Source organism: Cetorhinus maximus, chromosome 5, assembly GCF_964194155.1.
Source record: "Cetorhinus maximus chromosome 5, sCetMax3.hap1.1, whole genome shotgun sequence".
NCBI classification, from domain to species: domain Eukaryota; kingdom Metazoa; phylum Chordata; class Chondrichthyes; order Lamniformes; family Cetorhinidae; genus Cetorhinus; species Cetorhinus maximus.
Window position 1 is genome coordinate 165,578,796 of NC_135883.1, and position 22,830 is coordinate 165,601,625.

At 42.2% G+C, this 22,830-nt stretch overlaps 1 protein-coding gene across 2 annotated transcripts in view; it reads left to right on the top strand.

Annotated features, from left to right (window-relative positions):
• The window catches only part of aida (axin interactor, dorsalization associated), a 96,908-nt gene that overhangs the window by 36,675 nt on the left and 37,403 nt on the right, over positions 1–22,830 (top strand). For both annotated transcript variants that reach the window (XM_078542778.1, XM_078542776.1), the window contains exons 4-6: positions 2,137–2,191; positions 4,040–4,103; positions 5,791–5,894. In XM_078542778.1, the coding sequence (XP_078398904.1) occupies positions 2,137–2,191; positions 4,040–4,103; positions 5,791–5,894 (223 nt within the window). The remainder of the gene's footprint in view (positions 1–2,136; positions 2,192–4,039; positions 4,104–5,790; positions 5,895–22,830) is intronic.

The following is a 22,830-nucleotide window of genomic DNA, read 5'->3' on the forward strand; positions in this document are numbered from 1 at the left end:
CGCCCCCCCCCCTCCTCTCGCCCCCCCCCTCTCTCTCGCCCCCCCCCTCTCTCTCGCCCCCCCCCCTCTCTCTCGCCCCCCCCCTCTCTCTCGCCCCCCCCCTCTCTCTCGCCCCCCCCCCTCTCTCGCCCCCCCCCCCCCCGCAACCTCTCCGTCTCTCTCTGTCCACTTCCTCAACAGTATAGTACTTTTGTTATACTAAAATGTTCCAAGGCTCTTCAGAGAAGCGTTATCAAATAAATTTGAACACTGTGCTACTGAAGGAGCTATTAGGACAGGTGATCAAAGAGGGTAGGTTTTAAGCAGTGGCTTATAGGCAGTGAGTTGTGCAGAAGGGCAGCTCCCCGGACAGCTGTGTCCTTCCATTAATTCATCCTTGCACGTTTGCAAATTAGCTATGGATAGCTGAGCCCAGGCCTGTTCTTCCCGCGTACACTTTTTGACAGGAATCACTAGATAACAAGGAGCGGGAAACCTGACTGATTTTTTTTATTCCCCCTTTCTAGCCAGAGATGCTAAGAACTAATATAGCGCCTCCAGTGTCCCAGGTCAAACACAGACAATTCCTATTCTGTATTGTTCAGTGGTCCTCCACATAATCTAGTTACACATTGAACCATCACAAGGGTTTTTTCTCCCATGTGAATTTACCCCAATCGTTCAAAAAATGTCAACTTGCTATGATTTCAGTTCTATTATTCAGTTACTCTCTGGCACCTGTGGCCCAGTACATGTGTGCAATGGTGAATTAATGGAGGGTCTAAAAGTGCAAGTTGTTGTTGAAGAGATGGGCAAGAAAGAGAGACAAAGTTGAAGGAAAACATTTTTTTAAGATAAATATATAAAAACTTTTAATCTCTGGTTCAGTGTAGATCTGGGTTAAATAGACCAGGAAGATCCCGTGTTTAATTCTTGATCTCTGGTGATCTTTACCACTTTGGGATCCCTACAGCTGTTTCAGCAACCCAGGATAGGGAGGATGAGGAAACGTTGATGGATTCTGATTGTCATCCAATAATTTCTGTTTGGAAGTGCTTTTGTTTGGATGTCTAATAAGAACATGATCAGACTTGTATGTCTGTCAGCATTTATTGTCTAGCATACATGTAAACAATATTACCTCGGCTGAGGTACTGAAGGACTCGGGCATCTGTGGAATCCTACCCCAGCGAGGCATCAGGAAGGGAGATGAGGGGAAAAGATCTCAATGAATCATTACCAAATAAGCTTTGAAAGATTCTTTCAGTGTTCATGAATGAATCAGTGTGCTAACCATCATTATTCAATGTTGTGATTTCTAGTGCCCTTAATTTATCTGTCTATAAAATTTAAAAGTTATTTCTCAGTGTTGAGTCTGCTAGCATTCACTGTCTTGGCTCAAGAGAAGTGACCAGAAGATTGGATGTGCATTTTCTTTGTGCCATTCAAATGTACCTTTGTTTTACTCGCTCTGTCTTGCACTTTTCACTCTCTTGTGTATTCTCACCTTCATGCTCGTGCCTGACAGTAAAGGAATTATTTTTGCCCTACAGGATGATCTTGCAGTTGTGATTTTAGCAGAGGAAAACAAGGCCTAGATTGGCTTGATTTGACCAGATTTTGAAGTAAGCCTGTGGTTGAGTAAATTTGCTGCAGAATTATCAAGCCAAGTTAGACCACCTGAATCCATTGTTTCAGTTATCAATTATAACTGCTGCAGATATCCTTTAGTACAGTACTGGGGGAACACTGCACTGTTGGAAGTGTTGTCTTTCAGATGAGACATTAAACTGTGGCCTAGGGAGTGTCTTCTGCTGGTTCCATGGCAGTATTTCGGAAAAGAACACAAGCCAATGTTTATCCTTCAAGCAACATGACTGGATGCAGATTATCTGGTTATTTATCCCATTCCTATTTGTGGGATTCTTGCTCTGCGCAAATCGACTACCACATGCCATGACAACAGCAACCAAACTTCAAAAGTACTTAATTAATTGTGAAGTGCTTTGGGACATCCTGAGGTTCTGACAGCTGCTTATATCAAAACAAGTTTGTTTTCTTCTGTTTATTTATTTACTCTCAGATGTGTCACATGAAATGAATGTTTTATGACAATAATTTACATAAGTTCCTCTTTTATTTTTAAATTTTATATAGACAGCACAAACTCAGGAAGAATTCAAATTGGAAGATCTAAAGACGTTAGAGCCAAGTAAGTATTTTTGTACCACATGTAATAGTAAAGAAAGTTGTGTTGTCCTTCAACTAATAGGAACCAGCACTCTATGGCTTTCTGATACCTATAGTTAATTTGCTCATGCATATAATGACACAGATGGTATATATCTGAGAGTAATTTGGCTGAAGTAAACCTTCATAAAATTCTGACCTGGCAATTGCTAGTGTCACATTCCAGTTACATGGAGCCATTTAACAGGATCACTTTGGATATATTTGATTTGATCATATGGACTTGTGTGGCTTTGTTTCCTCCCTCACCCCACTCAAAAATCTCCACTTGTCTAACTTTGACCCTCCACTGCCAGCCGTGCTTTGTGTCATCAAGGCCTCTCGTTCTGGAATCCTTCCCGAAACCCCCCTGCTTCTCCTCCTCCCCAAAGACCAAGACCAAGATTTTTGGTCATCTATCAATATCTGTGGCTCAGCATCCATCTTTTTATTACTATCTCCATCAAATACTTTGGGATGATTTTCTACATTAATGGCACAAACATACCACATTACACTGCACTTTGATGCTTGATGGGAGTAAGTTCAGATGAATAGGGACATTCAGTGTGTGGAGTTATTCCTTTCAAAGAAACCAATGGTCTCTATCCTGTACACTCTTCTTCCCAACATAGCATCTACTTGCCTTTTAAATAATGCCTTTGTCCCCCTATTCCACTTGGTAGCTTGTATAATTCTATAGGATACCTTCTCATTCACCTTTAAAGAATGAAATATCTAACCGTCCAACCTTTCCTCATCATTCAATCGTATAATGGGTCCTATGTTTAGCTTCAGCAGCTCTGGACTTGGGAGTGGTTGATATTCAATGATTCCCACTGGAAAGTATCGGTAGGTAAGTGCTGGATGAGGTCAGGTTGAAAACGACTGTGATTTGCTCCATCCAATTGAAAAAAAAAGATACCTTGGGATCTTTAACATTACCTGAGAGGGCAGACTAGGCCTTGGTCTAACGTCTTGTCTGAAAATTAACACTTCCTACGTTGTAGCACTCTGTCAGTACTGCATTGAAGTTCCAAGTGCTTGGAGTGAGATTTGAACCCATAACCTCTAACTTGGAAGCAAGGGACACCAAAGATGTACTAGAAACAATGCACCAATCATACTTGTCTCTTCTGAGGATCAGACTCTTTCTTGCAACATTTTATATTCTTGGGTTTCTCCTTGTCATGCTTCACTGGCAATAAAGTCACCCTGGAATCTATTATCAAATTAGCATTGCCAGGGGTTCAGGAGTAGATTGCCTGCTTAGCCAGGCATTAGCCTGAATACCTAGAGAGGAGGAGAAAACTCAGCTTTTTTTTAAAAAAGTGGCTAGGGGGGGAAAAAATGTGGATCTTCCCTATAATTAGCTTTCCCATAACTCCCACTACCTGCTGAGTGAAGTCCCCAATTTCAAATATTTCATTTTCGTTGATAAGATCCTCTTAATATTTTTGTTCATATAATAAATGAGATTATGTCAGTAAACAGTGCTGACCAACCATATCCTTCAAGATGAGCCTGTTGTGTGTGCAAAAGCATGGGACTGTGACAGTAAATTGAATAAAAACTGGACAACAGAAATTACATCATACTAGTCAAACCATTGGCATTTACATTTCAAAATCAGCTCCTTCAACACAGTTCAAGAGCTGGCTGTTAAATCCCTGTTTCAGAGATCCTTAAACATGATTGCAGGGGCTGCAGATTAAATCCCTGTATCAGTTTAAACACAATTACAGGGGCTGCAGATTAAATCCCTGTAATTACTTACAATTCTGCTTTTAATAGTAGACTTTGGTTTGTTTTTTTTCTTTTTCCTTTACAGTTATAAAGAACATTCTTTCTTATAACAAAGATTTCCCTTTTGATGTTCAACCTGTCCCTATAAGGTAAATCATTTAATTTGGATACTTTTCCATTCAAATTCTTTATTTAAAAAGAAATGAACCATCTTGATAATGAGTTGCTGCTATTCTGTTCTGTTTTCTTTTGGGCATGCAATTTTCCAGCAGAATATCAGGAATTGTTTGTGCTTCTTCATGCAACAGAGCTCGAGCTTGCTTTTCATCTGCTTTTTAATGCATTTTCTGCTGTGTTGGCTGATTTCCATACTCTTTGCGGGAATAACAGAGATTGTGCTTCGTTTTGCTTCATGGCTGAGTGAATCCTAATTGTACAGTGTAAGGGAACCTAGGTTTCTCTAATCACTTAGCTGTCCCTAATTTAATATTGTTTGTTGAAGTCAATCACCACCTATTATTTTGCTTCCTTACTGATTGATTAGAGGTCCCTTGATGACTCAGTGGATAAATGGATTGGAAAGGGAGTTGAATTTAGGCTCCCTACTGTGTATTGAGTTGGCTGGTTATAGGTGATAAATTTGGCCTCTGTCCCTCTGTATGAAGGAGGGGAACATTAGCCAGGGTTTCTGTTCCTGTTTGTTCATTGATTTTCTTCCCCACCCTCCTTTTGTCCTGCCTTGTCAACAGAAATGGACAGAATTGAACTGGACTCTAATTCCTCCTATAACCATATAGGTTAATCATTGACCACAGTGCAAATGAGTCAGTTGGGTGTTAGGAAACTCAAGACTTGTGTCATCCCACCAGTCATCACTTTCTAGTCAGGTGGTTGGCATCTGCAAACAAGAGTTTAGAATCATCTTTACTCAGCCCCCTTTTCTCATAACCACATAACAGCATGATGTTCTGTATTGTTGATGAAAAAAAAGATTTTTAAAATTTCTGTGTCGTGCTTCTCTGGCTATGTATTTAAATAAAATTGTTTATTTTTATTTAATATTGCCTACCAGTAGCTTTTGCATAGGGAATGCTATTTCTATCCTGCCTTCCTCTGTAAAATTAGAAACTTCTGTCTGGTGTATGATTCCATAGCTGTCTATTGCCCCCTAGTACTTTAAGAGACTGTGATTCATGTGTGAACCTAGGTAGAGTATCCTGAAAACTGTTCAACCGTGGGTAGCATCACAGCCAAACTTGATATTGTTATCCAGACAAGCATACTTTCCAGCTGGGGTTCCTGAATGGCTAATGGGAGCAAGGAAATCCAGCTGATTTCCCCCTCTGCATTTAGTCTAGAGGCACTGAGGTCAATTAGAACATCATTACTATCAAGAGAGATTAGCTAACTCAGGGTTGAGCCTGGCACCCTCTGGTTTGTGTTGCTCACTGAATAAATCCATTGGGGAATGGGGCGGGCACAATGGTTTTACATCAGTCGGCTTCAGTAACCCAAATGTTTGAAGCAATTTTAAACAATCTCACAATCAACAGTAACTGTCTCCCATGGACAGGAGTGACTTGGTGTTAGGTGAAGAGAATTTGAAAGGCTGAATAGCCAATGTTATTCCATAGTTTTTTTAATTACCTAGGGAGTTATTTAACTTTCAGCCTTGACTAAGGCATGTGCATAACAAAGAGGAACTTGCCATCTGCTCAATCCCACATTTTACATTTAGTTTTAATACCCTGTGGTATTTAAGTTCATTTTGCAATGTAGATTTGCTGCCCGACAGGATAGAAAGCTTCACAAGGTTTTGTTCTTATTGTGTCGCAGGAAAATCTTGGCACCCGGAGAAGAGGAGAACTTGGAGTTTGAGGAAGAGGAGGAGGGTGGAGCAGGAGTGGGGTCACCTGATCTTTTCACCACCAGAGTTCCAGGTTGGTTTTTACTATTGGTACTTCCTGTACCTGAAGGATGTGATTGAGCTTGTAGCTAAAGACAAAATGATGCAATCTGCAGTGAATATGTCAAACTGCATATTAGCCTTGTGTGATGTTGAAGTTAATGTCATTTTGAGGGGAGAGGGAGAAGCATTCACAATTATAATCAAAAATTCTATTTGATTCTCCTCATTTATCTCTCCCATCCACCCCCTCATGCAAATAAGTTTTACCATCTTCGTAGGAGGGGAATATCATTGATGTACAGAAGGAAATCTGTGCCCTTATGCTGTTATTTTAGTTAAGTGATCTCTTCCCCACGTTTGGTGTTATGTAATGCTTCGTTTTGAACCCTCTTCTTTCTCCCATCTATACACACAGAAAAGGGGTTGTATTTTTCATACTGACTTTTAGTAAGTGAGGTAGTAACCCAGTGCTCTGTTGTCAGAGCATTTCTCTAAAGGGCTGTTGTTCAGTGAATTGTAGCCGTGCTAATGATAGTATGTCTCTGTCCTTCCCAGATCTCTCACTGTAGTAGAGGCACTGAGACCCTTATTTACATAGATTCTCTGGAGGTTTTTCATTTCTTGACCATGTAGGAAAATCCCAATGCAAGTTAAAGTACCCATTCCTCTAGAGAGAGACAAAAAGGCCAGGTTACTAGAGACGGCCGTGTCCCTGAGCAAGACTCTGATAGATTGGTACTGTCTCAGTAAAAATGTTCTCTATTTGTCGATATATGTTTAGTACTAACACTACTATTAAAACTGTACAACTGTTGTTTTTTCAAAAGAAATTTTCAGCAAGTACAACAATTGCACTAATTTCAATCATGTGGTTTGTGCATTGAGACAAACAAGCAACTAGTTAACTCTGCCTTAAAACAGAATTAGGTGGTTGCATAGTGGTATTGTCTTTCGACTAGTATTCCAGAGGCTCTGTGGACCTGGGTTTGAATCCCACCAAAGCAGATGGTGAAATTTGCATTCAATAAAAATCTGGAATTAAAAGTCTTAAAATGACCATGAAACCATGTCCTTTAGAAATCTGCTGTCCTTACCTAGGCTCCTGAGCTGTGACTCCAGACCCACAGCAATGTGGTTGATTCTTTATTGTCATTTAGGGGACGCCTACATCCCATAAACGAATATAAAAAATATTCCTTATTCCTTAAATGGTAATAGATGTCTAGATGAACTGATGAAACAGTTCAGCTTGTACCTTTTACACTTGGCTTCTGTCTCTATTGTGCACCCTATCTTTTAATTGCTCTCTGCCTTTCTCTACACCTCTCAACCTTTCTAAATGCCTGCATGAATAAATGTTTCTATTCAAACGAGCCTACTTTGGTTTGTGGGATTTTCACTCCCTAGTACTCACTCCTATACTAGACTATACTGGACATTTGCAGTCTGGTTAGATCAGATTGAAGCTTCTGCTTTGTTCCACTCAGCAATATTCCTTAATCACAATTCTTGTTGCTTCTTTAAGATAGTCCTGTGGACTTGTACCAAATAGTAACTGAACTGGCATTTTAAATACAGCTAGCAGTGAGTAGCCTTTCATTGTATCTGACCTGGTCGATATCCGAATTCCAAATGTCAATGTATCACCCAGGCGTGGAGGGGAAAGGACAGTGTGTGTTGCACTGTACCACCCAGTCCTAGAGAGGAAAGGACAGGGTGTGTCGCACTGTACCACCCAGTCCCAGAGGAGCGAGGACTTGGTGCAACCTAATGCACAACACTGAGGTGGTAGGCAGTGGACCCATTATTCTACTACACCCGTGGATGACAGTTTTCCTATTTTTCCTCATCTACCTTCTTCCTGTGAGATACAATGCCCACTGACTGAAGAAAATCCAAGACCAAGAGCTCAGAGTATGTGGAATGACTGGAAACCAGTATTCTGCACATTGCATGTGGTTGTTAACTTTTCTCCCTTTCTCTGCCTACTGCCAATTATCCATTATCCTCGTATAACCTGCTGCATATATTGGAATTGGAGGTTGTATTCACCTGATACATTAACCTGTGATCCTGTCTTTCATCTGCATGGTTTGATCATGTCAACTCATCCGTTTCTGATCTGCATGTGCTGCATTCTAACCTCAGGAGCCGTTGAAGGTAACGCTGCTGCTTTGGATACTTGATTGTGTTTGGTTCTTTCTGCTGTGTCAAATTTTGCTTAACTTTAATCCTTAATCTTGCCTTTTTGATGAAAAGAAAATTGAATTTAAAGCTAATAACTGGAAATCCATCACCCAGACTGTCTACTTCCACCTCTAAGATCACTCGACTCCACCCCAGCTTGCTTCATATGCTACTGAAACCCACATCCATATTTTTATCATCTTTAGACTTAACTATTCCAATGCTCCTATTCCAAAGGCAGCCCTCCAGCTTCCACGCTCTGTATACTTCAGCTGATCCAAAACTTTGCAGCCTGTATCCTAACTTGCTAAGTCCTATTCACCCCTGTGCTTGCTGACCTACACTGGCTCCCAGTCCAGCAATGCCTCCATTTTAAAAGTTCTCATTTTGTTTACAAATCCTTCCATGGCCTCACCCCCCTCCCTATCTTTGTAATCTCCTCCCGGCCCACAATCTTCCAAGATATCTGCGCTCATATAACTCTGACCCTCTTGTTTTTAATTGTTACACCATTGGTGGCTGTACCTTCAGCTGCCAAGGCCCTAAATTCTGGAAATTTCTCCAGTTCTGCCTCCTCTGGGGTGTGATAAATAAGGTTGGTGAGCTGAAGGCACAGCTAGCCGCTTGGGAATATGATGATGTGGAGAAAACAGAGACCTGGCTCAAAAAAGAGCAAGGCTGGTTACTAAATATTTGTGAATAAAAGATGTTCAGGAAAGATAGAGAAGGAAAGAAAGGAGGAGGATAACAATATTGATTAAGGATAATAGTATTGGAGAGAAACAATGTCTTAAAGGATCAAGGACAGAATTTAGTTGGTTAGAGCTAAAAAGCAAAAGAAGAACCATTACACTATTAGGTGTATTCTGGAACAGATATAGAGGAACAAATTTGCAAGGAAACTACAAGAGAGTTGCAAGAATTATAGAATAGTTATAATGGGACTTTAATACCTTAATATGGACTGGGATAGTAATAGTGCAAAGGACACGGGGAAGAATTTCTAGAGTGTTCAAGAAAATTTTCTACATCAGTATGTTTCTAATTCCACAAGGAAGGAGGCATTGTGGGATCTGGGAAATGATGTTGGCCAACTGAATCAAGTGTCAGTAGGGGAATATTTAGGGACAGTGATCATAGTATTAATATAATATTTAGGTTAGCTATAAGAAAGAAACCAGGAACAATCGAGAGTAAAAATCTTGGGGGAAGGACAATTTCAGCAGGGACAGAACAGATCTAACGCAGGTAAATTGGAATCAAAGATTGGCAGTCAAAGCTCTGATGGAACAATAGGCTGCCTTTAAAAATGAGATGGTTCTGGCACAGTTCAGGTGGATTCCCACGAAGGGAAAAGTGCAACAAACAAATCCAGTGCTCCCTGGATAACGAAAAAATAGAGTAAAATTAAGCAGAAAAAGGGCGTGTATGACAGATGTCAGGTGGATAGCACATGTGAGAACCAGACTGAATAAGCTCAGAAGGGAAGTGAAAAAAAAAATGAGAAGCCAAGAGAGTGTAAGAGAAGAAACAAAAACAAAAATTGCTGTAAAAACTCAGCAGGTCTGGCAGCATCTGTGGAGAGGAAAACAGAGTTAACATTTCGAGTCCGTATGACTCTTCATCAGAACTAAAGAGGAATAGAAATGTGGTGAAATGTAAGCTGCTTAAGGGGGGTGGGACAGGTGGAGCTGGATAGAGGGCCAGTGATAAGTGGAGGCAAAGGAGAGATTGCCAAAATTGTCATAAACAAAAGGACAAAGGGGTGTTGACAGTAGTGACATAAGCTAAAGGATGTGGTAATGGTGACAAAGCAGGATGAGCAAGTGACTTGGGTGATAGGAAGGAGTAACAAGCCCAGAGAACCATGGATGACCAGAGATATTCAGGATACGATGAGAAGGAAAAGAGAGGCTTTTAGCAGGTACAAGGGAAACAAATCAGCGGAGGCTTTACTGGAGTACAGAAAGTGCAGGGTGGAGCTTAAGAAAGCAATAAGGAGAGCAAAGAGGGGATATGAGAAAGCTCTGGCTGGTAAAAGTAGGGAAAATCCCAAGATATTCTATAAGTATATCAATGGGAAGAGGATAACCAGGGAAAGAGTAGGGCGCATAAGGGACCAAGAGGGCAATCTATGGGTGGAGCCAGAGGACATTGGTAGAGTGTTGAATGAATACTTCACGTCCATCTTCACCCAAGAGAATGAAAATGAAGGTATGGAACTCGGGGAGAGAGACGGCAAGGTTCTTGAGCAAACTGATATAGGGATTGACAAGGTATTGGAGGTGTTGGCAGACTTAAAAGTGGAGAAATCTCCAGGTCCGGATGATTTGTGTCCCAGACTGCTGAGGGAGGCAAGGGAGGAGATCGCAGAGGCTCTGACCCGAATTTTTAATTCCTCTCTGGCCACGGGGGAGGTGCCAGAGGACTGGAGAACAGCTAATGTGGTTCTGCAATTTAAGAAGGGTTATAGAGATAAGCCAGGGAACTACAGGCCAGGGAACTACAGACCAGTGAGTCTCACATCAGTGGTAGGGAAACTATTGGAGAAAATTCTGAAGGAGAGAATCTATCTCCACTTGGAGAGGCAAGGTTTGATCAGGGATAGTCAGCATAGCTTTGTCAGAGGGAGGTCATGCCTAACAAATTTGATTGAATTTTTTGAGGAGGTGACCAGGTGTGAAGATGAGGGTAGTGTAGTTGATGTAGTTTATACGGATTTCAGCAAAGCCTTTGACAAGGTCCCACATGGGAGACTTATAAAGAAGGCAAATGCACATGGGTTACAGGGTAATATGATAAGGTGGATTCAAAATTAGCTTAGTTGTATGAGACAGAGGGTGATGACAAAAGGCTGCTTTAGTGACTGGAAGCCCGTGTTGTACCACAGGGATCTGTGCTGGGTCCCCTATTATTTTGTCATTTATATAAACTACATAGATGACCATGTGGGGGGTAGGATTAGTAAGTTTGCGGATGACACAAAGATTGGCCGGGTGGTTAACAGTGAGGTTGAGTGTCTTGGGCTACAGGAAGATATAGACGGGAAGGTCAAATGGACAGATAAGTGGCAGATGGAATTTAACCCTGAAAAGTGAGAGATGATACACTTTGGAAGGAGTAATTCGACAAGGAAGTATTCAATGAACGGCATGACACTAGGAAGTTCTGAGGGACAAAGGGACTTTGGCGTGTGTCCATAGATCTTTGAAGGCAGAGGGGCATGTTAGTGGGGTGGTGAAAAAGGCATATGGGACCCTTGCCTTTATCAATCGAGGCATAGATTACAAAAGTAGGGAGGTCATGTTGGAGTTGTATAGGACCTTGGTGAGGCCACAGCTGGAATAGTGTGTGTAGTTCTGGTCGCCACATTATAGGAAGGATGTGATTGCACTGGAGAGGGTGCAGAGGAGATTCACCAGGATGTTATCCTGGGATGAAACATTTAAGTTATGAAGAGAGATTGGATAGACTTGGGTTGTTTTTGTTGGAGCAGAGAAGACTGAGGGTCGACCTGATCTCTGTGTACAAGATTATGAGGGGCCTGGACAGGGTGGATAGGGAGCAGCTGTTTCCCTTAGTTGAAGGGTTAGTCACGAGGGGGCACAAGTTCAAGGTGAGGGGCAGGAGGTTTAGGGGGATGAGGAAAAACTTCTTTACCCAGGGGTTGGTGATGGTCTGGAATGTGCTGCCTGGGAGGGTGGTGGAGGCGGGTTGCCTCACATCCTTTAAAAAGTACCTGGATGAGCACTTAGCATGTCATAACATTCAAGGCTATGGGCCAAGTGCTGGTAAATGGGATTAGATAGGTAGGCCAGGTGTTTCTCACGTGTCGGTGCAGACTCAATGGGCCAAAGGGCCTCTTCTGCACTGTGTGATTCTGTGATTTAGTTTAACCTCAGTGGTGGGAATGCTTTAGAAACTCATAGACTCAAAGACGTTTACAGCATAGGAGGCGGCCATTCGGTCGGTCAACAAAGATCTGACTACACTAATCCCATTTTCCAGCGCTTGGCCCATAGCCCTGGAGACTATGGCAACACAAGTGAATGTCTAAACACTTCTTAAATGTTTTGAGAGTTTCTGACTCAACCACCCTTTCAGGCAGTGAGTTCCAGACTCCCACCACCCTCTGGATGAAAAGATTTCTCCTCAACTCCCCTCTTAGCCTTCTACCTCTTACCTTCAATCTATGTCCCCTGGTTATTGACCACTCTACTAATGGAAAAAGTGTTTTGCTATCCATCCTGTCTATGCCCCTCATAATCTTATACACCTCTATCAGGTCCCCTCTCAACCTTCGCTGCTCTTAAGGAAATCAACCCCAGCCTATCCAACCTTTCCTCATAGCTCAGACCCTCCAGCCCAGGCAGCATCCTGATAAATCTCCTCTGCACCCTCTCCAGTGCAATCACATCCTTCCTATAATGTGGTGACCAGAACTGCACACAGTACTCCAGTTGTGGCATAAGCTCCCTGCTGTTGTATTCTATGCCTCGGCTAATAAAGGCAAGTATCCCGTATGCCGCCTTAACCACCTTATTTACCTGCTCTGTTACCCTTCAGGACAAAATTAACAGCTGCTTGGACAACTGTGGAGTAATTAAGGAAACCCATGCTGGGTTTCCTTGAGAAAAGTCATGTTTAACTAATTTATTTGAGTTTATTGATGAAGTAACAGAGGGTGGATGACAATAATGATAATGTGGTGTTAAGGGACTTCCAAAAGTCACTTCCTCAGGCTAGTGTCCCAGGCCCAATCATGTGCTGCTTCATCAATGACCTACCTTCCATCATAAGGTCAGAAGTGGGGATGTTCACTGATGATTGCACAATGTTCAGCACAATTTGTAACCCCTCAGATACTAAAGCAGTCCATGTCTAAATGCAGCAAGATCTGGATAATATCCAGGCTTGGGCTGACAAGTGGCAAGTAACATTGGTGCTGCTACACAAATGCCAGGCAATCACCATCCCCAAAAAGAGAGATTCCAAGCATCGCCCTTGAGATTCAATGGCATTAGAATCACTGAATCCCCCACTATCAACATCCTGGGGGTTGCCATTGACTGGAAATTGAATTGGACGAGCTAGATAAATACTGTGGCTACAAGAGCAGTTCTGAGGCTAGGAATCCTGCAGTGAGTAACTCACCTCCTGATTCCCCAAAGCCTGTCCACCATCTACAAGGTACAAGTCAAGAGTGTGATGGAATACTCCCCACTTGCCTGAATTTGTGCAGCTCCCACAACACTCAAGAAGCTTGACACCGTCCAGGACAAAGCAGCCCACTTGATTGGCACCACTCCACAAACATTCACTCCTCCACCATCGATGCACAGTGGCAGCAGTGTGTACCATCTACAAGATGCACTGCAGAAACTCACCAAGGCTCCTTAGACAGCACCTTCCAAACCCTTGACTGCTACCATCTAGAAGGACAAGAGCATGGGAACACCACCACCTGGAAGTTTCCCTCCAAGCCATCACCATCCTGACTTGGAAATATATCGCCATTCCTTCACTGTCGCTGGGTCAAAATCCTGGAACTCCCTCCCGAACAGTACTGTTGGTGTACCCAAACCACATCGACTGCCAAGAAGGCAGCTCACCACCACCTTGTCAAGAGTAATTAGGGATGGGCAATAAATGCTGGCCTTGCCAGCAATGCTCACATCCCATGAATGAATATTTAAAAAATGGATGAAGTGCCACATAAGAGGCTTTGCAGCAAAGATGAGGCCCATATAATAAAATGGCCGTGGCAGCATGGATACAAAATTGACTGAGTGACAGGGAACATAGTGTTGAGCCGTTTTTTCTTGGACTGGCGGCAGATATACAGTGGGGTTCCCCAGGGGTTACTATTAGGACCATTGTTTTTCTCGATCTACCTTAATGACCTAGACTTGGTGTACTAGACACAGTTTCAAAACTTGGAAATATTGTGAACTATGAAGAAGACAGTAATGGATTTCAATAGGACATAGAATATGAACTGGGCAGACAGGTGGCACATGAAATTTAATGACAGGACGTGACAGGGTGGATGGAGGTAAGATGTTCCCCCTGGCTGGTGAATCTAGAACTAGGGGACACAGTCTCAGAATAAGGGGTAGGCCATTTAAGATTGAGATGAGGAGGAATTTCTTCCCTTGGAGGGTGGTGAATCTTTGCAATTGTCTACCCCAGAGGGCTGTAGAAGCTCAATCATTGAGCATGTTCAAGATAAAAATTGATAGATTTCTGGAGCCCAATAACATCAAGGGATATGGGGATAGTGCAGGAAGGTGAAGTTGAGGTAGATGTTCAGCCATGATCAAATTGAATGGCAGAGCAGGCTTGACGGGCCCAGTGGCCTCCTCCTGTTCCAATGTTCCTGAGTGATAAATTTTGGTAGGAAGAACGAGGAGAGGCAGTGTAAAATAAATGATATTTCTAAAGGAGGGTATAGGAACAGAGGGACCTGGGGGTATATATTAACAAATCATTGAAAGAGGAAGGTTGATTGAGAAAGTGGTTAATAATAAAGCACATGGGATTTTGGGTTTTATAAACAGAAGTAAAGAGTACCAAAAACAAGAAGTTATGGTGAACTTTTATAAAGCACCTGTTCAGCCTTAAACAAGTATTGCATCCAAGAAAGGATGGTTGACAGGGGATTTAATGGAGGTGGTGCTCAAAATCATGAGGGGTCTGAGCAGAGTAGATAGAAATAGATAGTGGAGTGAGACGAGCTGAGTTGCTCTGAGAGCGAGCACGCACACGACAGGCAGAATGGTCTGCTTTCATGCTGTGACAATTTTATAATTAAGATGCTCCTTTAAATCCACCTCTTTGATGAAGCTGTTAGTTGGTCATCTCCCCTAACATTCCCTGTGGCTGGGTGTCAAGTTTTGCTTTTAAACACTACTGTGAAACACCGTGGGAAACTTTACTTCCTTAAAGATACTTTAGAAATGCAAGTTGTTGTTGTTGATAGTCCTCTGTTAAAACTTTGATACCTGCGAGTTCTGCTTTTTCTCTCTCACTCGCTCGCTCACTCGCTAAAAGTTGGACCACAGTTTAGCATGACCATAAAAAAGCAAACTAAGCACTAGGCTTTTTATCGAGAGGAATAGAATTGAAAAGTTTGGAAGCTATTGTACCGGACGCTTTAAAAGATGTTTCCACAAAGCCCATGAGCAATATATTTATGTGTGTGTGTGCTTTCTTACCATGGAGTGAGAAATTCAGTTTAAAAAAACCCAGCAGCAAAGCCTTTATCTTTTATTTAAAAAATTGTTTATTTCACTCTCTTGCTCTGGAAGTTACTTGAAAAAAGATAAAGTTGCTAACACATACACAAGGATTAGTTACAAATGAAGATAAAAGGATACTTAGACTAAATTGATCCAATTTTTATATATTCAGTGCAGGCCTAATTTTTTTTTCAATAGATTATTTTAAGTCGAGATGTTGACTTGTCTGAAGTGCAGGTTTTGAAGTTGCAGGATTATCTCTGCAGCTGCGAAGGTTTACCAGAGGTTGCTTTGACAGGTGAGCTTATTGGATAAAATCAGGTTTGCAGGGAGAACAGAAGGTCCTTTTCTTCTGGTTCTGCAGGCATGGCATTTTTAAACTGACTAGTTACTTACAGCAGAAGCCAAGACTGTTTCTAGATGCCTTTCTCTGTCTCTCCCTGGGTTGTAGCTGAAGGTGCAGCAGGCGGTAAAGAAGGCAAATGGTATGTTGGCCTTCATAGCGAGAGGATTTGAGTACAAAGAACAAAGAAAAGTACAGCACAGGAACAGGCCCTTTGGCCCTCCAAGCCTGCGCCGATCATATTGCCCGTCAACTAAAACATTTTGCACTTCCAGGGTCCGTATCCCTCTATTCCCACCTATTCATGTATTTGTCAAGCTGCCTCTTAAACACCACTATCGTACCTGCTTCCACCACCTCCTCTGGCAGCAAATTCCAGACACTCACTACCCTCTGCGTAAAAAACTTGCCCCGCACATCTCCTCTATAGTTTTCCTCTCACCTTAAATCTATGTCCCCTAGTAATTGAATCTTCCACCCTGGGAAAAAGCTTCTGACTATCTACTCTGTCCATGCCACTCATAATTTTGTAAACTTCTATCAAGTTGCCCCTCAATCTCTGTCGCTCTAGTGAGAACAATCTGAGTTTCTCCAACCTCTCCTCATAGCTAATAACCTCCAGACCAGGCAGCATCCTGGTAAACCTCCTCTGCACCCTCTCCAACGCCTCCATATCCTTCTGATAATGTGGCAACCAGAATTGCACACAATATTCCAAGTGTGGCCTAACCAAGTTTCTATACAACTGCAGCATGACTTCCCAGCTTTTATACTCCATACCCCTGCCAATGAAGGCAAGCATGCCATATGCCTTCTTGACTACCTTATCCACCTGCGTTGCCACTTTCAGTGACCTGTGGACCTGTACACCCATATCCCTCTGCCAGTCAATGCACTTAAGTGTTCTGCCATTTACCGTATAATTCCTGCCTGTATTAGACCTTCCAAAATGCATTACCTCGCATTTGTCCGGAGCAGGGATGTCTTGCTGAAATTATACAGGGCCTTGGTGAGACCACACCTGGAATATTGTGTGCAGTTTTGGTCTCTTTATCTGAGGAAGGATGTTCTTGCTATGGAGGGAGTGCAGCGAAGGTTTACCAGACTGAATCCTGGGATGGCAGGACTGACATATGAGGAGAGGTTGAGTCAATTAGGATTATATTCGCTGGAGTTCAGAAGAATGAGGGGGATCTCATAGAAACCTATAAAAATCTAACAGGACTAGATGCAGGAAGGATGTTCCCGATGGTGGGGGAGTCCAGAACCAGGGGCCACAGTCTGAGGATACGGTGGTAGACCATTTAGGACTGAGATGAGAAATTTCTTCACCCAGAGAGTGGTGAGCCTGTGGAATTCGCTACCACAGAAAGTAGTTGAGGCCAAAACATTGTATGTTTTCAAGAAGGAATTAGATATAGCTCTTGGGGGTGAAAAGGATCAAAGGATATGGGGAGAAAGCTGGAGCAGGATATTGGGTTGGATAATCAGCCATGATCATAGTGAATGGCGGAGCAGGCTTGAAGGGCCAAATAGCCTACTCCTAGTTTCTATGTTTCTGTGTATCTCTGTGGATCTGCCAGCTTCCTGCACTTTTCAGTACTTTTGCAGGTAAACTGAGTTGGCTACTGTTATCATGTGACCTGTACAAAATGCCTAGTCATCTCCCAAATAAGGCATTGACACATCAAATGACCCTTCAAACCTGTGGTACTTAGCTTTTGCCCTGGCCAAGGCACAATTTACATTGTTACAATGAGGTGTCAACAAAACTTCATTGCCTTCTGGATGAGGTCCAATCTAAGATGCACACCTGTCTTGGTAGCTTGTAGCCATTTTGAAACAATCTTTAAACTCAGTCCAAGATTTTTTTTAAAAATGTAACCTTTTAAAACAGTTCTCTAAAAATTTGTAGTATCATAACTGTGCACTGCAACACTATATTAAACCTGTATCGAACCTTGGTTAGACCACACTTTGAGTACTGCGCGTGGTCTTGGTTGGTGATGTAGAGACACTGGAGAGGGTGCAGAGAAGATTTACAAGGATGAGACCAGAAATGTGTGGGTATACATATCGGGAAAGGATGATCAGGCTGGGTTTCTTTTTCTCTTGGGGGGCAGTAAAAACATTGCTGAAGAGTGAGCTAATAGAAGTCTTTAAAATTACGAAAGGTTTTGTTGGAGTGGAAATAATGAGAATATTTTCTCTTGTGAAGAAGAGCATAGCTAGAGGCTGTCGAAATAAAGATAGTCATCAAGAAGTCCAAAAAGGAATTCAGAAGAATGTTCTTTACCCAGAGTGGTGACAATAAGATTAATAAGGAGGGAAAAATTAGTATCGAGAGGAAGCTAGCTAGAAATATAAAGATGGACAGCAAGAGTTTCTATAGATATTTAAATAAGAAAAGAGTTAACAAAGTGAGTCTTGGTCCTGCAGAAAGTGAGTCTGGGGAATTAATAATACAAAGTAAGGAGATGGCAGATGAATTGAACAGATATTTTTCATCAGTCTTCACTGTAGAGGATACAAGTAACTTCACAGAAATAGCATGTAAATGGGAGGGATGGAGGAACTCAGGAAAATTACAATCACCAGAGGAGTGGTAATGAACAAATTGTTGGAGCTCTGGGCTGACAAATCCCTGGGTCCTGATGGACTTCATCCTAGGGTTTTAAAAGAAGTGGCCAGTGAGATAGTTGATGCCTTGATTTTAATTTTCCAAAACTCCCTGGATTCGGGGAAGGCTCCACTAGATTGGAAAATAGCAAATGTAGCTCCTTTATTCAAAAAGGGAGACAGAAAATAAGAAACTACAGGCTAGTTAGCTTACTATCTGTTAGAGAGAAAATATTAGAAGCTATTATTAAAGATGTTATAGCAGGGCACTTCGAAAAATTCAAGGCAATCAGGCAGAGGTTTTGTGAAAGGGAAATCCTGTTTAACCAACTTATTAGAGTTCTTTGATTTCCAGAGGCATTTGATAAGATGCCACATCAAAGGTTATTGCGGAAAATAAAAGCTCATGGTATCGGGGGTAATCTATTGGCATGGATAGAAGATTAGCTAGCTACAGGAAAAAGGGTAGCCAAAAATGGATCTTTTAGTGGTTGGTGGGATATAACAAGTGGCATGCCAGAGGAATCAGTGCTGGCGCCCCAATATTTTACAATTTATATAAATGACTTGGATGAAGGAATTGAAGGTATGGATGCTAAATTTGCTGATGACACAAAGATAGGTAGGAAAGTAAGTTGTGAAGAGGACGCAAGGAAGCTACAAAGTGATATAGCTAGGGCGAAGATCTGGCAAATGGAGTTGTTATGACACAGCAGTTGGTAAAGGCTGTTATTTAAAATCCCAGAAGGAAACTTTAAAAAAACGGTCATAACCTATATTTTCAATTGGTATGTTTGAGATGCAGCTCTAAATTCAGGAATAAGACCACCAGTTTGCGAGAGGTTTTTATATCAAACTCAGTGAAACATTTATAATATACAATAAGGTATTAAACGCATACACATGGCTACAAATTACTACTATCATGACTTTTTAACAAATTCCCAAACTAATCTCCACTAAGGCAACAACAACCCATGGACTTTAAGCATACACCAGGCAAAGCATTTTCAACACTCAAATTCAAAATGAAGTTCCTTTCGATATGGTTCCTTTGCAGACAGTTGTAGGCTTACAGCTGCTTTGATGTTATATGCCTCTGCCCTGCACACACACTTTGTGTTATACCCAGCATTTCTTCTCTTTGAATATAAATTCTCATTGCACCACTAGGCCCTTGGAATGCCACCTCTTCTAATAATAAAACCCTTTCATAGTACCAATTTTATTAGTAATATAAACATATTGCTGGTGTCTCCTAGCTAGGTGCAAGATTTCACTTCCCTTCTTGAATGCCCTATTCAACAAAATGTAAGTGCACTCTACCTTACAGTTTGCATCTCAAAATTGCTATACATCAAAGCACCCAGACTAGCTGGCTTTAATCCAATTAACACACAGACACACCCACAGACTAAACCTCTTTTTAAAAAAAATTCCAATAACATTATATACATTAATAGCTTCGTGACAGAGTATAATGTGGGAAAATGTGAGATTGTCCATTTTGGCAGGAAGAATAAAAAAGAAGCATATTATCTAAATGGTGAGAGGTTGCAGAGCTTGGAGATTGAGGGATCTAGGTGTCATAGTGCGTGAATCACAAAAGGTTAGTATGCAAGTACAGTAATTAGGAAAGCTAATAGAATGTTAATGTTAATTGTGTGGGGAATTGAATACAAGAGTAGAGGGGTTATGCTTCAGTTATACAGGGCATTGGCGAGACCACATTTGGAGTACTGTGTACAGTACTGGCCTCCTTATTTAAGGAAGGTTGAAAATGCATTAGAAGCAGTTCAGAGAAAGTTTACTAGACTAAAAGGAATGCGCAGGTTGTCTTATGAGGAAACGTTGGGCAAGAAGAGTAAGAGGTGACTTGATTAAAACCTTTAAGATCCTGAGGGGCCTTGACAGAAATGGCTATGGAGAGGATGTTTCCTCTCGTGGGAGAATCTAGTAGCGGTCACAGCTTAAAAACAAGGGGTTGCTCATTTGAGCCAGAAGAACAAAAGTTTTTTTTCTGAGGGTTGAGTCTTTGGAACTCGCTTCCTCAAAAGGTGATGGGAGCAGAGTCTGAGGCAGAGCTGGATAGATCCTTGATGAACAAGGGGGTGAAAAGTTATCGGGGGTAGGCAGGAATGTGGAGGTTACAATTGGATCAGCCATGATCTTATTGAATGGTGGAGCATGCTCGAGGGGCTGAGTGGCCTACTCCTAATTCGTATGCTCGTAGAATGTGGAACTCCCTACCGCAGGAAGCAGTTGAAGTGAATAGTATAGATACATTTAAGGGGAAGCTAAGCAAGTGCATGAGGGAGAAGGGAAGGGATTGGAGGGTAAGGTGATGGATTTAGGTGAAGAAAGGTGGGAGGAGGCTCAATGGAGCATAGACACCGGCATGGACTGGTTGGGCCGAATCGCATGTTTCTGTGTTGTATGTCCGATGTGTGTACAAACGTATGTTTTTCTTTCTCCGTTAAGGTAAGAGTGGTAATTCTGGCCCCATGCCAGCCTTATTCAAACTTTTATCCAGCTGATCGCCATAAAACACCCATGCACCTTGTCTCCCTCCTCGGAGATCTTGTGGCACAGTGGTAGTGTCCCTGCCTCTGAGCCAGAAGGTCTGGGTTCCTGTCCCATTCTAGGGCTTGAAAGCCACAGAAAATGCATTGTGGCCAAACAGATGGTCTCCCTCTTCGATTCTCCCCTCTTTGGAGTCCAGTGCCACAACAGTGCAGCTGAGATCAGTAACTCCCTTCATGAAGTAACATGGGTTTGAACCACCAATCAGCACAGCATGTTAATAATTGAATGGATCGCAAAGCTTTTTACCACCTCAGGTGTAGCTTTGTTCGGTTTCACTCACTCAATTGGCTAAAGCTTAATGCAGAAAACATGCAGAATACAAAGTTTAGTTTTTCTTGCAAATATGATTGAGAAACTTGTTTTTAGTGTTTCTGAAGAACATATGTGATAGTTCATTCCAATGCAGTCTGCATTATTTTTAGACCCTGACATGTCTGATGCACCAGTTGGATAAGTTGTCAATAAAAGTTGGTATTGTATCACTATTTTGTCATTACATGTCACAAATATATTTGGTAAATAATATAATCATTCAGCAAATCTGGGAACAGGATGCAAATTTTGTTTCTTCATTCACGGGATGAGCTTCACTGGCTGGGTCAGTATTTATTGCCCATCCCGAGTTGCCCTTGGTAGTGGTAGTGAGCTGCCTTCTTGAGCTGCTGCAGTCCATGTGGTGTAGGTACACCCACAGTGCTGTTAGGAAGGGAGATCCAGGATTTTGACCCAGTGACAGTGAAGGAACGGCGATAAATTTCCAAGTCAGGATGATGAGTGACTTGGAGTGGAACTTCCAGGTGGTGGTGTTCCCATCTACCTGCTGCCTTTGTCCTTCTAGGTGGTAGTGGTCATGGGTTTGGAAGGTGCTGTCTAAGGAGCCTTGGTGAATTCCTGCAGTGCATCTTGTAGATGGTACACACTGCTGCTTCTGTGCATTGGTGGTGCAAGAGGGAGTGAATGTTTGTGGATGTGGTGCCAATCAAGCAACGGTGTCCAGCTTCATCAGTGTTGTAGGAGCTGCACTCATCCAGGCAAGTGGGGCGTATTCCATCACATTCCTGACTTCTGCCTTGTAGGTTTTGGGGAGTCAGGTAGTGAGTTACTCATCACACGATTCCTAGCCTCTGACCTGCTCTTGTAGCCACAGTATTTATATGGCTGGTCCAGTTCAGTTTCTGGTCAATGGTAACCCCCAGGGTGTTTGCTAGTGGGGGATTCAATGATGGTAATGCCATTGAACATCAGGGGGCGATGGTTGGATTCTCTCTTGTTGAAGATGGTCATTGCCTGACACTTGTGTGGTGTGAATGTTACTTGCCACTTGTCAGTCTAAGCCTGGATATTGCCCAGGTCTTGCTGCATTTGGACATGGACTGCTTCAGTATCTGAGGAGTCGCGAATGGTGCTGAACATTGTGCAATCATCAGCGAACATCCCCACTTCTGACCTTATGATGGAAGGAACGTCATTGATGAAGCAGCTGAAAATGGTTGCGCCGAGGACACTACCCTGAGGAACTCTGCAGTGATGTCCTGGAGCTGAGATGAATGACCTCCAACAACCACAACCATCTTCCTTTGTGCTGGGAACAGGATGCTGTTATCGAGCAAACCTCCTCCGAACCCACCCCAACATTCTCCCAAATCTATTATTGACTCCTTGTATCCAACTGTGAACCCATTAAATTTGATGAAGACTAGACAAAATATTTTTGGGTTCTAGATCTTAGTGCTGCTCTATTCTCTATAAGTAAGCACTATAAATAAAAAATAAAAACAGAAAATGCATTTTCTGGTGTTATTTCAGATTTCCAGTATCCGCAGTAGTTTGCTTTTAACTATAAGTAAGCAAATTTGGACACACCTAACTTGAAGGGTTTCTGTACCAAAATCTATGCAGTGTCCTTCACTGTACCTCAGCTCATTGAACTTTATGCTAATATGTTTCCTCACTCCAGTCTGGGATTTGTCACCAGGTGCCACTGCAAGAGG